This window comes from Aethalodelphis obliquidens, unplaced genomic scaffold (genome assembly GCF_003676395.1).
Source record: "Aethalodelphis obliquidens isolate GAN/ISIS:26980383/991018 unplaced genomic scaffold, ASM367639v1 scaffold6, whole genome shotgun sequence".
Classification (NCBI taxonomy): Eukaryota; Metazoa; Chordata; class Mammalia; order Artiodactyla; family Delphinidae; genus Aethalodelphis; species Aethalodelphis obliquidens.
Genome location: NW_020837950.1, coordinates 48,233,536 through 48,246,358, shown reverse-complemented (window position 1 = coordinate 48,246,358; position 12,823 = coordinate 48,233,536). Strand labels below are relative to the sequence as shown.

Genomic DNA, 12,823 nt, shown 5'->3' with positions numbered 1-12,823 from the left:
CATAAGCAAAGCAGAAATAAATGTTTTAACAGTAAGGGTTAGCTTTGCTTTAATAAAACCTCATTAAAAAAATCTCAGACTACTAAACTAGGAAGTGTCAACTTAAGGAATGATTATTCACTAAATCAGAATCTCTGGGTAGTAGGACTTGGGAATATATATTTTTTAAAAAGCCATACTTTTCCCCATTCTTCCTCTCCCTCCCCAACTAATGCACGTGCACACACAGACACGCACATAGACACACAAGCACACAGACACCAGGTAATCTTGATTCAGTCACCCCCTTGAGCAGCATTTAGAACTCAACCATAAATCATTAAAGTCATAAGTAAGTCTAAATCATGTGCATTTTAAGCATATTAGGCAAAGATTTGGCCTTACACAAAGAGTGAAGAGAAGCTGCCATAGTCTTGTGTTCAAAGTAATAAAATGTGAGAGTTACTGAGAGAGAATGTTAGGAGCCCAACCCCTATGCCCCTTTAACACTCTACCTGAGGATGACTCCAGAGGCCCAGAGATTTTTAACTTCCTATACAATACCAGTGGGAATAATTCATGCCTAACATGATAGAAGGTTTTCAGTAACCATGAAAGAAACATATTTTGCTTCCAGTCTTTACATGGTGAAGAAATATAAAAAGTTCCAGAATTGAGTTGGTAATACTTTCAAAATGTGACAGATTATACATATGTATGGAAAAGAAATCAATTTGTTTGAGACTATTCTCAGGAGGAAGCAAATCAAATCAGTTACTAGAGAGAGATACTTCATAAAATAAAGATAATAATACCACAGAGATTACTGAGAAAATTAAAGAAAAATATATGTAAAGTGCCTTGCATTAGTAGATGCTCCATAAATAATAACACTATTTTGAGTGGGTTGAGGGTAGACCTGTGGAATCAGTACCTGAGATCTCAAAATATAAAGAAAATTCCAAAAGTTTCCTCCAAAGTTTACCAATGAGAAAGTAAGGAAGCTTTACTAACATTTTAAAAACTGGGTAGACCCCAGCCCCTTACTTTGCCTGTATGTCAGATGGTGACTCATCACAGATGGTACACAAGGAATTCCTCATCTTGGAGGGGCTGATGATGAGGACTCACCCACTGGACTGTTTTCAGCTTATTGTATTGCAGTTTATTTATACCTGGTTAAGTAGATTTACAGGCTATATTATCACAAATCATAGATATGTTAATTCATAATGAGAGGGAGAAAGACTGCAAAAAATCTCAAGGCAAAGTGCTTTAAAGAATAGTCAAATGTAAAGAGTTTGGAAGACTTTCTATAAAAGAAAGACAAGTGCTAGCTTTGTGCTTTGGCAGTATCATAGCCAATAAATTTTATCCGAGGTGCGATTATTGCTAATTGAAACAGACAAGTGCTCCAAATTTGCCAACCTTTTCTGTGATGACAAGTAGCTGACAATAGTATGTTATCCAACAGGTATTCTGAAAATATTTTTCAGATAATGAGGCTGGAAGTGTTTTCATCATTGTGATTTTCATACTAAAAAGAAAGTATCACATATAAAAAACACTCACACAAATGGGAAACTTTCCACCTGTTTAAAAATCTCCCAAATGAAGAATCTGAATGAGTTTTGACATCGTTTGTTAAAACATGTCTTCTGATTACCTTGCAGAAACACACAACTGACACTGAAGAAAGTGGAAATTTGCCAGCTGAATTTTATCAAATGATTTTTCGTAATTGGTAGATGGATTGAAATACGAGCAGCATGGATTAGCAATCACAGCCTATCTCTTATTCGGATCTACATATCTTTGAGACAATTTTTCAGCTATTACAGTCAGAACTAAGTACTGAAATAAACTGTACTAGCCATATCTTCAAAAGAAAGTGCTAAGCGAAATTTAAAAAGTAATTAAACATACTCAATTACAATTTTAACACAAACAAAAAGGTTCTTGTGCCAGTAATGCAGTTTAAAAAAATATTTTAAAATATTCATTTAACCTTTGTTTTGTTCTTCTTAAATTTCTATCCTAAAGAAATATGTATAACATAGTATGCGTGGCACATGCATATAATTTATTAAACAAATAAATAAATGTGTATCAGAGTGCCTGCTCAAAAGTTTTTACTGATGAGCAAAAAAAAAAAAAAAAATTAAAGACAACAGATTCAGAACGAATTAATCAATGGGATAGTGAAAATCTTCTTTTGTTCTATACAAACACATCTGAAAAAAGAAAGAAGTAATTCCACTCATCTATGAATTTGTTGAGCTTAAACATTTTTGGTTTCTGCCCTCTGAGGCAAGTTGGTTTAATAAGCAGGGCAGGTGATTCTATATCATCAAAGGATGGTGGCAGGCAGATGGGGGTGGCACAGAGGGGAGGTCTGGAGTCATATCCCAGCTTCACCACACTTAGTAGTATGGATGGGGAACATCTCTCAAGCTCTCTGAGCTAATCATCTCATCTGCAAAATGGACATAATCAATTCTAAATATTTTGCAGGGTTTTATCAATATTATATGTTGTGAAGAGAATATCGTATCGAATCACATGAAATTGCCTGTATTTGGTGTTTGTTGACATACAGTACAACACTGTGGTTCAACTAATATAAACAGTATCAGATATGTTATGGAGGTGATGTTATTCTTACTTGCCGACAGGACTGAATAAGCACATCCCTAGGACTGATCATTTTCTGGAGGTTATCACTTTCTTTTTTCTGCCCAACACTTCAATCTGTTCATTTTCTGCATTTTGAGCTGGGCTGCTCTGCCCACTTGTCTTAGTTTGATGAACTCCTCCAAGACTTGGCTCAGCTTTTGGGCCTCATTATGAGGAGACATGAAATCCATGCCATAGGGTTAGTCCTCATCAAAGGGATAACTCGCATGCCTGATTCTGTGGCAACCAAAGTTTCACTGGTTGAATTTTAAGGACAAGTCACCATTTTCATTTATCTTCCATTGAAGCTTGAAAGTACCGTATAAAAAGGGGCAGTTTTTTGGCACAGTTGTAGAGCAGGCTTTAAATACTTGGTGATTTTAATCATACTCTATCCCGAAGTCTGAACACACAGAGGCCTTGGGGCTAGTATTTATCCTCCGAAGGCTCCATTCTCTTGGTGCCTGATTTTTACTTATTAAATGAAATTCATTTTTGATGGATCTGAACCTTTTGGCTGGCTTCTTTTCAAAAGAAGAACTATAATGTTCAGCAGAGGAAACTAAAGTTTTAAATGTTGGTAACTGGAAATTATAAAATTTGTCTCAATTAATTCTGCTCTGAGTAAAAAAGTCAAATCGCATTAACAGAGAAGGCAGAGGGCAGGTTACAGGGCAGCAGAGATGATAGGAATACAGCAGGGAAAGGCTGCCCCAGCACTGCAACAGCCCTGTGTGAAGGATGGAATTGTGTAGACTGACGGAGGACACGCCAGGCTCAGGCTAGGAAACCTGGGTGCTGTGGTCCTGCTGCTCCCACTGATGGGCTGTGCAACTTACAGCAAGCCACTTCTTACTCTCTCTGGGTTTCAGTTTGCTCATGTATCCAATGATGGGCTTGAAATAGATGACCTCTAAATTGCCCTCCAGGTTTGGTATTCTATCATTTGATAAAGAAATAACTTGTATTCATGAATATCAATTATGTAGATACATAAAATAATGTGTATATTACATAAGTGTGTGTATGTGTCTTCACACATGTGTGCTAAAATGATCTCCAAAAACTTAACAGGAGAATAATGATACTTAGCTTACAGCAGCCCATCAAATGGGAACAGAAAAGAATCAGAAACAAGAGCACGGCATTTTGAATCTTCACTTTATCAGTGAAAAGATGCATGGTCGATGTCATTTAATTAATGATGTTAGCTTCTCCATTAGAATCTGAGCGGTTCAGTGTTTGACTTTATATGCTCTTAGAGAAGCAATGCAGCATAACTTTACTATCCTCACTTAGGTTTTTGAACATTTGATCCTATTTAGATTTAAGGGCAACTGAACAACAGATGCTCTTCTCTTTCTCAATCCCCTTCCATATTTTTGTTTATAACGGTAAGAGATGTCTATTATGGAATCAAAGAAATATAAAGAATAAAAGTAACTTGTAATCTCACCACTTTAATAAAAATGTTCATTCAAATTTATTTAGATTTTATTGTTCAGGATTAGTATTAGATGCTTTTGTAAAATATACATGTTATTTATTTATTATTTCTAAATTAACTGAGATTCCTCCACCCTCACCCTAAAAATTTTAAGCAAGAAGAAATGTCAGATTGCTCTTTTAGAAAGATGGCTTTGGTTACAGTGTGGAGAAAAGCTGGGGAGCCATGGCAATAATGGGTACTATCTGCCCATGTATTTCTGGGTCTCCTCCTTCTGAGCACATGGTAGAATTGTGCTTCCCTGGCTCCTTGAAATGAGGTGTGACTATGTGGCTTATCTTGACCAATGGTCACTTCTGTATGGAAGTATTTAAGAGCCACTGTGCAAGTCACAATTTCCCCTTCCCCCTGCCATGGCAACCAGCAATATTCTAAATGATAGGTATCCCATCAAGCTGTCTCTGAAGGGGAGTGACATAAGGCTGAACTCCCACCAACATTCCCTCAGATGGACATGTAGCAAGAGGAAGGAACAAATCTTTATTGCTTTAAACCCCTAAGATTTTGGAGTTGTTTGGGTTTTTTCCTGCAGTATAACCTTACTATCCTTATGACACATGGGACATGATTAGAAATAGGGAGAGGGCTGGATATGGTCTAAAGAGATAATAGGGGCTGAACTAGTATAGCTGCACTAGGGTTGAAGAAGATGCATTTGGGAGATATTTAAGAGGAAAATTAGGATTTGATAACCAATAAGAAATGAGGGTTGAGGGGGAGATAAGAGTTACAGGAGATTCCTAGGGCTTGACCGGGGTGACTGGGTGGTTCATTGTACCATTTAATGGTACGTGACCACTGGAGGAGGATAAAACGTAGTTGGCGGAGGGAGAAGGAGCTGGGAGATGAGGAGTTCAGGTTTCGACCTCTTGGACTTGAGCCATCTGGGACATCCAAATGGAGATGTTTAGTGGGCTGCTGTATTACAGCTCAAAACGGCATGAAGTAGGAAGAGTGATATGTTTTCTCCAGTCTACTTTCTCCAGTCATGTTTAGGGATGAAATAATACAGATACTAGATACCAGAGCCTACATTTTTTCCCTTGTAGACACTACTTTTGTTGAAATGTTCTCTGGAACAAATTCTGTTCTTGACTGGACTGTGGTTTATTTTGCCTTCCTCCCTATGGGGGCAGAGGACCACATGCTAAGAATCTTGAAGTCATTTGAAAGCTTTCTTGTTTCATTGTATTCTACATGTGCATAAGCTAGTTTCCTGTGGGTGACATAACAAAGTACCACAAACGAGGTGGCTTAAAACATAAAGATGTGTTGTTTCAAAGTTCTGGAGGCCACAAGTCTGAAATCAAAGTGTCAGTAGGGTCATGCTCTCTCTAAGGTTCCTTGCCTTTCTCTTAGCTTCTAGTGTCAGAAATCCGTGGCATTCCTTGACCTGTAGCTGCATAACTCCACCTCTGCCTCCATCGTCACATGGCATTCTCTCTGTGTCTCTGTTTTCACAAGGCTGTCTTCCTATAAGGACACCAGTCAGATTGGATTAAGGGCTCACCCTACGCCACTATGCCCTCATCTTAACTGATTCCATCTGCAATGGCAGTATTTTCAAATAAAGTCACATTCTGAGGCACTGAGAGTTAGGACATCAGGGTATTTTGATGGGGAACAAATCAACCCATAACACTTGGTAAAACTGTGATACCCCCCAAATTTCAGTGCCTTTAACAACAAAGTTTTTGGTGTCTGTTCATATTTCACATTGGGTGCAGTCTGTCTCCAACTCGGAGACTCTACTCCATGTATCTTGCCCTTTCCAGGATCCAGGCTGAGGGAGCAGCCCTTCTTTTTCTCATGAGGCAAAGGAAAGCACCCAATTGCTGAACTATGCAATGGCTTATAAAGCTTCTGTCACTTCTAATCACTCTTCACTGGTAGGACAGGTCATATGGCTAAGTCTGTAGGAATTAGAAGAATATGTATTGACTACCCGCCACACATTTGGTGGTTAAAAAATGGGAGGAACCATTCCAACAAGCAGGCCTTTGACAAAGGGTTGCCCTATCTCTTCACTCCGGTAGTTTTTCTGGAACATGAATTAGGTCTTCTATTTCTCTTGCATTACTCTCAGTGCTCTATATCAAATGCCTGCCACATGTTAATACTCAATAAAGTTTTCCTGAATGAATGAATAAATATACAGTTCATATTCACTTTGCTTTTAGCATCCTGATGAAAAAGATTTCAGTTATTAAAGCCCCAAAGGACATAGTTAAAGATGAAAACCTCATTTGAGAAAATAAGTTGCTGAACAAATCATAACCCCAAAAGCACCTATTACTGTTCTGAGTTCTCTATTATTAATATGAAAACTGGTGCCTGAAATAAATGGTCTTAAAATTAGTTTTAAGAACATCTTTTAACCCAGAGCTTATTCATGGAGGAAATTTTATTGTTCCCATGGATAGCATCTCACCCCCTTACTTTGTCCTCATACCCGTATCTTTCTTTGACCTCATATTTCATTTTCTAATAAATTCATACTTTAGTTATCTTTTGCTAAAGGCCCTTCTTTATTACCTCTCTGCTTCCAGGTTACTCATACTAGACTTTTTTTTTTTTTGCTGTACGCGGGCCTCTCACTGCTGTGGTGTCTCCCGTTGCGGAGCACAGGCTCCAGACGCGCAGGCCCAGCGGCCATGGCCCACGGGCCCAGCCGCTCTGTGGCATGTGGGATCCTCCCGGACCGGGGCACGAACCCACGTCCCCTGCATCGGCAGGCGGACTCTCAACCACTGCGCCACGAGGGAAGCCCCATACTAGACATTTAAAAATATTTCCCTGCAGTCTTGTAATGAGCGGTTCTTACATTTATTCATATTTATTTATGTTTTAACTCTTGACGCTTTAATATTTTAAGTAGTTCAAAATTACAAATATCAACAACTTAAAGGCACCTAGATTATCTAAAGAGACATATTAGAAACAATATTCTGAAAGCTAAATTTATCAAACTGGATTCATTCACAAATGTTTTTCAACCATATGAGCATAAGAAAACAGTTATTTTTTTGGTCTCTCTTCAAATCCCTGCAAGATAGCACAGATATTTCCCTAAAAGTCTGTTGAGTAACGGTTATCATATTGTCCATCCTCATGGTTGTGAAGTTGAAAAGGAAATGGAAAAAATACCCTCATTGTGAGCTTGCTTCATCTCCTTGTACTGTATGTAGTTAGCCAACCTATAAACGGTGTGTCTCTTTACAGAGGTACCACACTAAATCCAGGTTCCCTCCCCACACAGAAGCAGGGTTGGGAAGAGGCCAGTCCCTGCATCAGGACCCCCAAATTTGCAGGGAATGCTCAAAACCCGGGTCTATGAAACAATTCTTGGCCCTGCAGCCCTGTCTGCTCCCAACTGCCACTGACACGCAAATCTAAACAGGCCCTTTATCTCCCTTTCAAAAGTTTTCTTTTCATATTTTCTCTTAATCGTGTAGAAATTGTCCTTTTCAGGAGTGTGAAAGTCACTGAAGAAATCACGAAAGTTGGCAATCACATTGAGGCCAGTGCCTTCGCGTCCTGGCATCTCACAAGCAAGGACAGTTTTACTAGTTAGAACTCTGCTCTGTCCTCCCAAAACCAAGCTAAACTGAAGCTAATGCTAAAAGCCTTCAATACTTTTGAAAAATCCATCAAAGGTTTTGCTGAATGATATTTATAAGGGCCTTACTGTTCTCTTTCAAAAACTGAAATGCCCTTCTCTGACAGTTGAAAAAAATTGCTTGTGCTTTTCATCTTTCCCTCTCAGAGTGTAAACATTGTTTTGAGTGAAAGGAGCTGAAGGAGCGCTTACTTTCCCTTGAAATTTTATTTTTAAATAAGAGAGGGAGAAAATCCTTTTTCTGACTAATACTAATAATACAGGTCAAAGTGTCAGGCGATATACAATTAAATGGAAAACAAAAAAGGTTCCCCCTCTTTTTCCCACAGTACAATGGCACTGGAATATAAATTACCGATGAAGATGAAATAATACTTCAAAGCTTGTAGGGCAGGGCAGGGCAGTGTTTACAAAGTATTTTCTATGGCACGATAAGACACTGAAGATGACGGTAACCCATGGACTTGAGGGTGTTGCTGAATAGTCTAAAACTAGCATGAGGTAGGATTTTAGGTCCCTATAGCCTGTGACCTCGTGATATGCTTTGTTTCGCAAGGGCAGCTGCAGTTATCAACAGATGTTTCAGCAATAAATAATTGGTATCATCTCAGAAAAGACCCATCTACCTGGGGAGAGGGCATAATACCAAAAACACTGCCCAGCTATTACAGCCACATTAATCTCCCATCTCTCCAGGTTTCTTGGGGAGCATGCTGCAGGTGTTTTTTCTGAGAGAGAGCAGACAAACTCTCTCAAGTCAGCAAGCTTTGTGTGGAGTGTAAAGGAGGTTGGCCCCTGCCATAAATTTCTGTCTGTGGCCACACACCAAAGGAGAAAAGATTGGGGGGATGGGGACTTAGGAGAGGGAGGAAACAGGGGAGGCTGTGGAGAACAGAAAGGAGAGCACAAAACACATACGATTTTTCTTGATTAAGTTAAGCCTAAGAGAGGAACATTAGAAATGACCCTTAATTTTACTAACTCAGGCGCTCAGCACAATTCTATGCTTAACTTTGCCCTGTTATTTGTAGAATTAACTTAAAGACAGCGTTTACACTCCAAGTGTAATGCTAATTTTTAAAATGGAAGGGAAACTTTTTATGGGAAGGATTCATTTCAAGGTAAAAAAAAATCACGGAAATTTAGATTTATAAAATAAATGGTAAGAAGAGATAACTGAAAAGACAAACTCAGCAGCCTTTAACTATTTTTTATGTAAGAACAGAATCTCACAATTATATTATAACATGGTCGTCCAGCTTCAGTAAAGTGTAATATTGAAACCAGTGGATAATGGGACAAAAACAAATCATGGATCATGGAATTTCCTCGAGATACTTTTGACAAACTAAGATATTAATAGTAGCCCGAGTTCACAGGGTGCTATAGTTCTCCGTATTTACAAAACAGAGTGGTTTAGCAGTTGTGCACTTGGGATCTGACACAATAAGAAAGCATCCTGAGAATCTTTAGGAGGTGTGGTTGCTTAATTTATAGCTTGCTGGGTAAGCGAAAGAAAATGATGCTCAGAGTTCAAAAAGCTCCCAGGTTAAACACATTATGGGCTAAAGCAGCCTAATGGACTGATTCTTAGAGCTGCGCCTGAGTGATCTTGTGAGCAGGGCACAAACTTCTTAAATTCTCTATGCCTTTACTTCCCCCCAATTGTGACATCCGTGCAATATATAGAGGGAAAGTAGAAGGAATAATGAATGGATTCCTGAAATAGTCTAACAACTATGAGCTGTTTGTCTCTCAACTCACATTAACCCCAAATGCAGCGAGACCTGGAAGTTTTTAAAACACCATTTTCAGTTTTTCAGCCAACGTCACCACCAGCTTTGAATACAGCGAGGGGGATCTGGTAAGCGTGCATGGAATGAAGGGAATAAAACCCTGGTTATGGTGATGTGCTGCATCTCAGTTTCTCAGCCTATGCTGGAAATTCAGAGGAACTTTCTAAGCCTCAAAGCAGGGGTCACTCCCTCTGTGAAGCTATCCTGCTCTTACCTTCCGGGGAAGCCGTAGAAAGTTCTTATATGCCACCGGCCAAATCACATAGAGCTTTCCAAGCCCTTCTCCACTCACATTCCTGTTCGGGCTGTCTGCCTTTAATTTATAGCTTGCTGGGTAATCTAAAGAAAATGATGCTCAGAGTTCAAAGAGCTCCCAGGTTAAACACATTACGGGCTAAAGCAGCCTAATGGACTGATTCTTAGAGCTGCCCAATTAATCGCCACCCTGTTTTTTGCAGCAGTCATTCTTAAACTCTAACATGCAACAGAATCATCTGAAGGGCTTGTCTAATGTTGACTGCTAGGCCCTCACACCCAGAGTTTTTGATTTGGTAAGACTAGCGCAGGGCCCAGGAATCTGACTCAGTTTCTGTGTGATGCTAGTGCTGTTGTTGGGAGGTCTAACTTAAAGCACCATTGCTTTAGAGCTGCACTATCCAGTTAAACAGTAGCCCTAGCCACATGTGGCTATTTACACAGGAGTTCATTTTAAAAATTAAATAAAACTAAAAATTCAGTTCTTCAGTCATTCGAGCCACCTTTCAGGTGCTCAAGAGCCACATGTGGCCAGGGGCTAAATGTATTGGGCAACAGAGATACAGAACATTTCCAACATTGCAGGAAGTTCTACTCTACAGCTTGCATTAGAGTAAACAAGTTTCAGGACTTCCACCTGTGCTCTCAAGTTCATTCCTTGAGGCTTCCAGAGGGGGAACTGGAGCAGGACGGAGGAAGGGGCTAAGTCACAGCTCCACCACTCACTGGTCTGTTCCCCTAGGCAAGTTAATCTCCCTGCACCTTAATTTCCTCATCTGCAAAATGCGCTTGATAATGGTAATAATCACTGGAGGGCTACTTTGAGAATTAAATGACATGATGCATGTGCAAGCATTTTGTAAACCCTACAGTGATATACACACTACAGTTTTTGTTCCATTCCACTTCTCCACTAACAACAAGCACACTTATTTAAAACCCCTGGTTCACCACTGAATTCGTTCCAAGTATTCACTTTCCTTTGCGGTCCTGAGTCTGCTTAACCTCGGGTGTTTGTTTTTTGGAGGGCTGGAAAGTTTTTTGGGGGGACGTTACTGTTCCTCCAGTAACAGTAATGACTGGACCACAGTAATGACTGTTGGAGTCATTGTCTCCAACAATGCTGTTATGTGTACACAGATTAGGGGATCTTCCCTGGATTTTTGTTTTAATAGGTAAAAACAATGTCTATATCTATACATTTATTTTGGGATGACCCCAAAACACATTCCCATGTAAACCAATAAAATAAAATTTGGGGAATATTATCATTGCTTGTAATGCCTGGTCTCCAGACAAACGTCTATATTTTATGTGAGAAAAAAAATACAAGCTAATAGAGTCTCTTCTTTGATAATCATCTAAGAGAATGTAGGGGAAAAAAAAAAAAACACTATCAGAAAGGAAAATGGCACTCCTAGTAGCATCCCCAGAACCTAAGCCTGAAATCTGAGCTCAAATCTGAGTTCATGTGTTATTCTTGAGGCTCTCTCCTATCTGAGGTAGAGGTACCCATTTGATTAGTTTCCAATAAATGAGTTGAGGAATAAGCATGCCAATGACTTTGACATGATACTTCCTGAACAGTGTGACTCATGAGGAGATAAGGGAGTGAACAGGATTCCAGGCAGGGCTCAGGGAAGGGACATGCCAGACCTCAGTAGCTTAGACAGCAAGTCACATGGATGCAATAGTGGTGAATTTATTTTTTTAACCTACCCAACTTTTAGAAAGTAGTATTTCAAAATAAAAATGCTATGAGGCATGGTGGAATCAAAACTACTGCTTCTGGCCCACCAAGAATATGCAAATAGGGACTTCCCTGGCAGTCCAGTGGTTAAGACTTCGCATTCCAATGCAGGGGGTGAGGATTCAATCCCTGGTCGGGGAGCTAAGATCCCACATACCTTGCAGCCAAAAAACCAAAACATAAAAAACAGAAGCAATATTGCAACAAATTCAATAAAGACTTAAAAGAAAAGAATATATATATATTTTAAGTCATGCAAATATTTCAGCATGACATGACCACCCTTCTTCACTTGTACTTGATTTGCCTTTCCAACAGAAGGTCTTATGGGCAAGCAAACCCTCTTAAAAAGCTTCCCCCCACACACATTAGTCAATCTGGCAGAGCCGACCATAAGGGTAGGGGCTGTTTTATGCTTCAAAGAAATTTAATCTATTAGACCACTTAGAGGCTAAATGCCTCACTTGGGGGTGTCAGAGGAACAGGTGGTGTGGCTCTTCCTACCAGTAACTGCTCCAACCCGGCGCCAATCACATCCTGCAGGTTTGTTTTGTCCTCTGGGCCCACAGCTTGTTTGTACTGCCACTTTTCAGGCACGAAGGGCCACTTCATTTCCTTTGCCTCCTGGATCAGGGTTCTTAACTCGCTGGGGAGTGAAGCTGCAAAGGTCAGAGTTCAGGTAAGGAAATTGCAGTCAAAGAAAAGGCTGTTGAGTTACCAATGTTATGATGAAGCACCTCAGTGGCAAAAAAATTTTTCCTACCTCTTGCTGGCTGGCCTAACCTGGTGGTTCTGACTCAAAGAATAATAGCAAAAAGCTATCTGTCAGGGGTGGCCCTGGTCTACTTCGCCCTACGGGTAAATTGGGGTAGTCAGGCATTAAAAAAGGTTTTAGCAGGAAGTAAAGCACTTCAGTGACTATCTCTGCATGAAGAATCAGAGAAAGGAACGAAGGAAATATTATTTTTCCTGTAAAATGAGAACGGGACTGAGATGGAATGGCATTTGGGGCTTGTGGCAGCTGGGTAATGCAGAGAATCAATCTGTACAACCTCTTTTTTCTCCTCTAAGACCTCACCTCACCTCAGACTTTCCCTGTGGACTACATTTGAATATAGACAATGAATGCAAAAAACCCATATCAATTTATTATGAAATGGCCTTATTTTACATGAGGAGATATAGTTAATCTCTTAATAGACATCAAACCTAGTTAATTATATAAGTCAACAATCTCCTAT

The 12,823-nt window shown here is 39.7% G+C and overlaps 1 protein-coding gene and 1 pseudogene across 16 annotated transcripts in view; one reads left to right on the top strand and one right to left on the bottom strand.

The window, feature by feature from the left end:
- The window catches only part of ALPK1 (alpha kinase 1), a 144,215-nt gene that overhangs the window by 55,276 nt on the left and 76,116 nt on the right, over positions 1–12,823 (bottom strand). For 13 of the 16 annotated variants that reach the window (XR_003432253.1, XR_003432252.1, XM_027103536.1 and 10 more), the window contains one exon: positions 12,087–12,241. The exons of the other annotated variants lie outside the window; for them this stretch is intronic. Coding sequence is in view for 11 of the 13 variants with exons in the window: in XM_027103536.1 (XP_026959337.1) it covers positions 12,087–12,241 (155 nt within the window). In the remaining 2 variants the exon portion in view is untranslated. The remainder of the gene's footprint in view (positions 1–12,086; positions 12,242–12,823) is intronic. 16 annotated transcript variants of the gene reach the window in all.
- On the top strand, positions 1,315–1,481 carry LOC113619345 (uncharacterized; annotated as a pseudogene).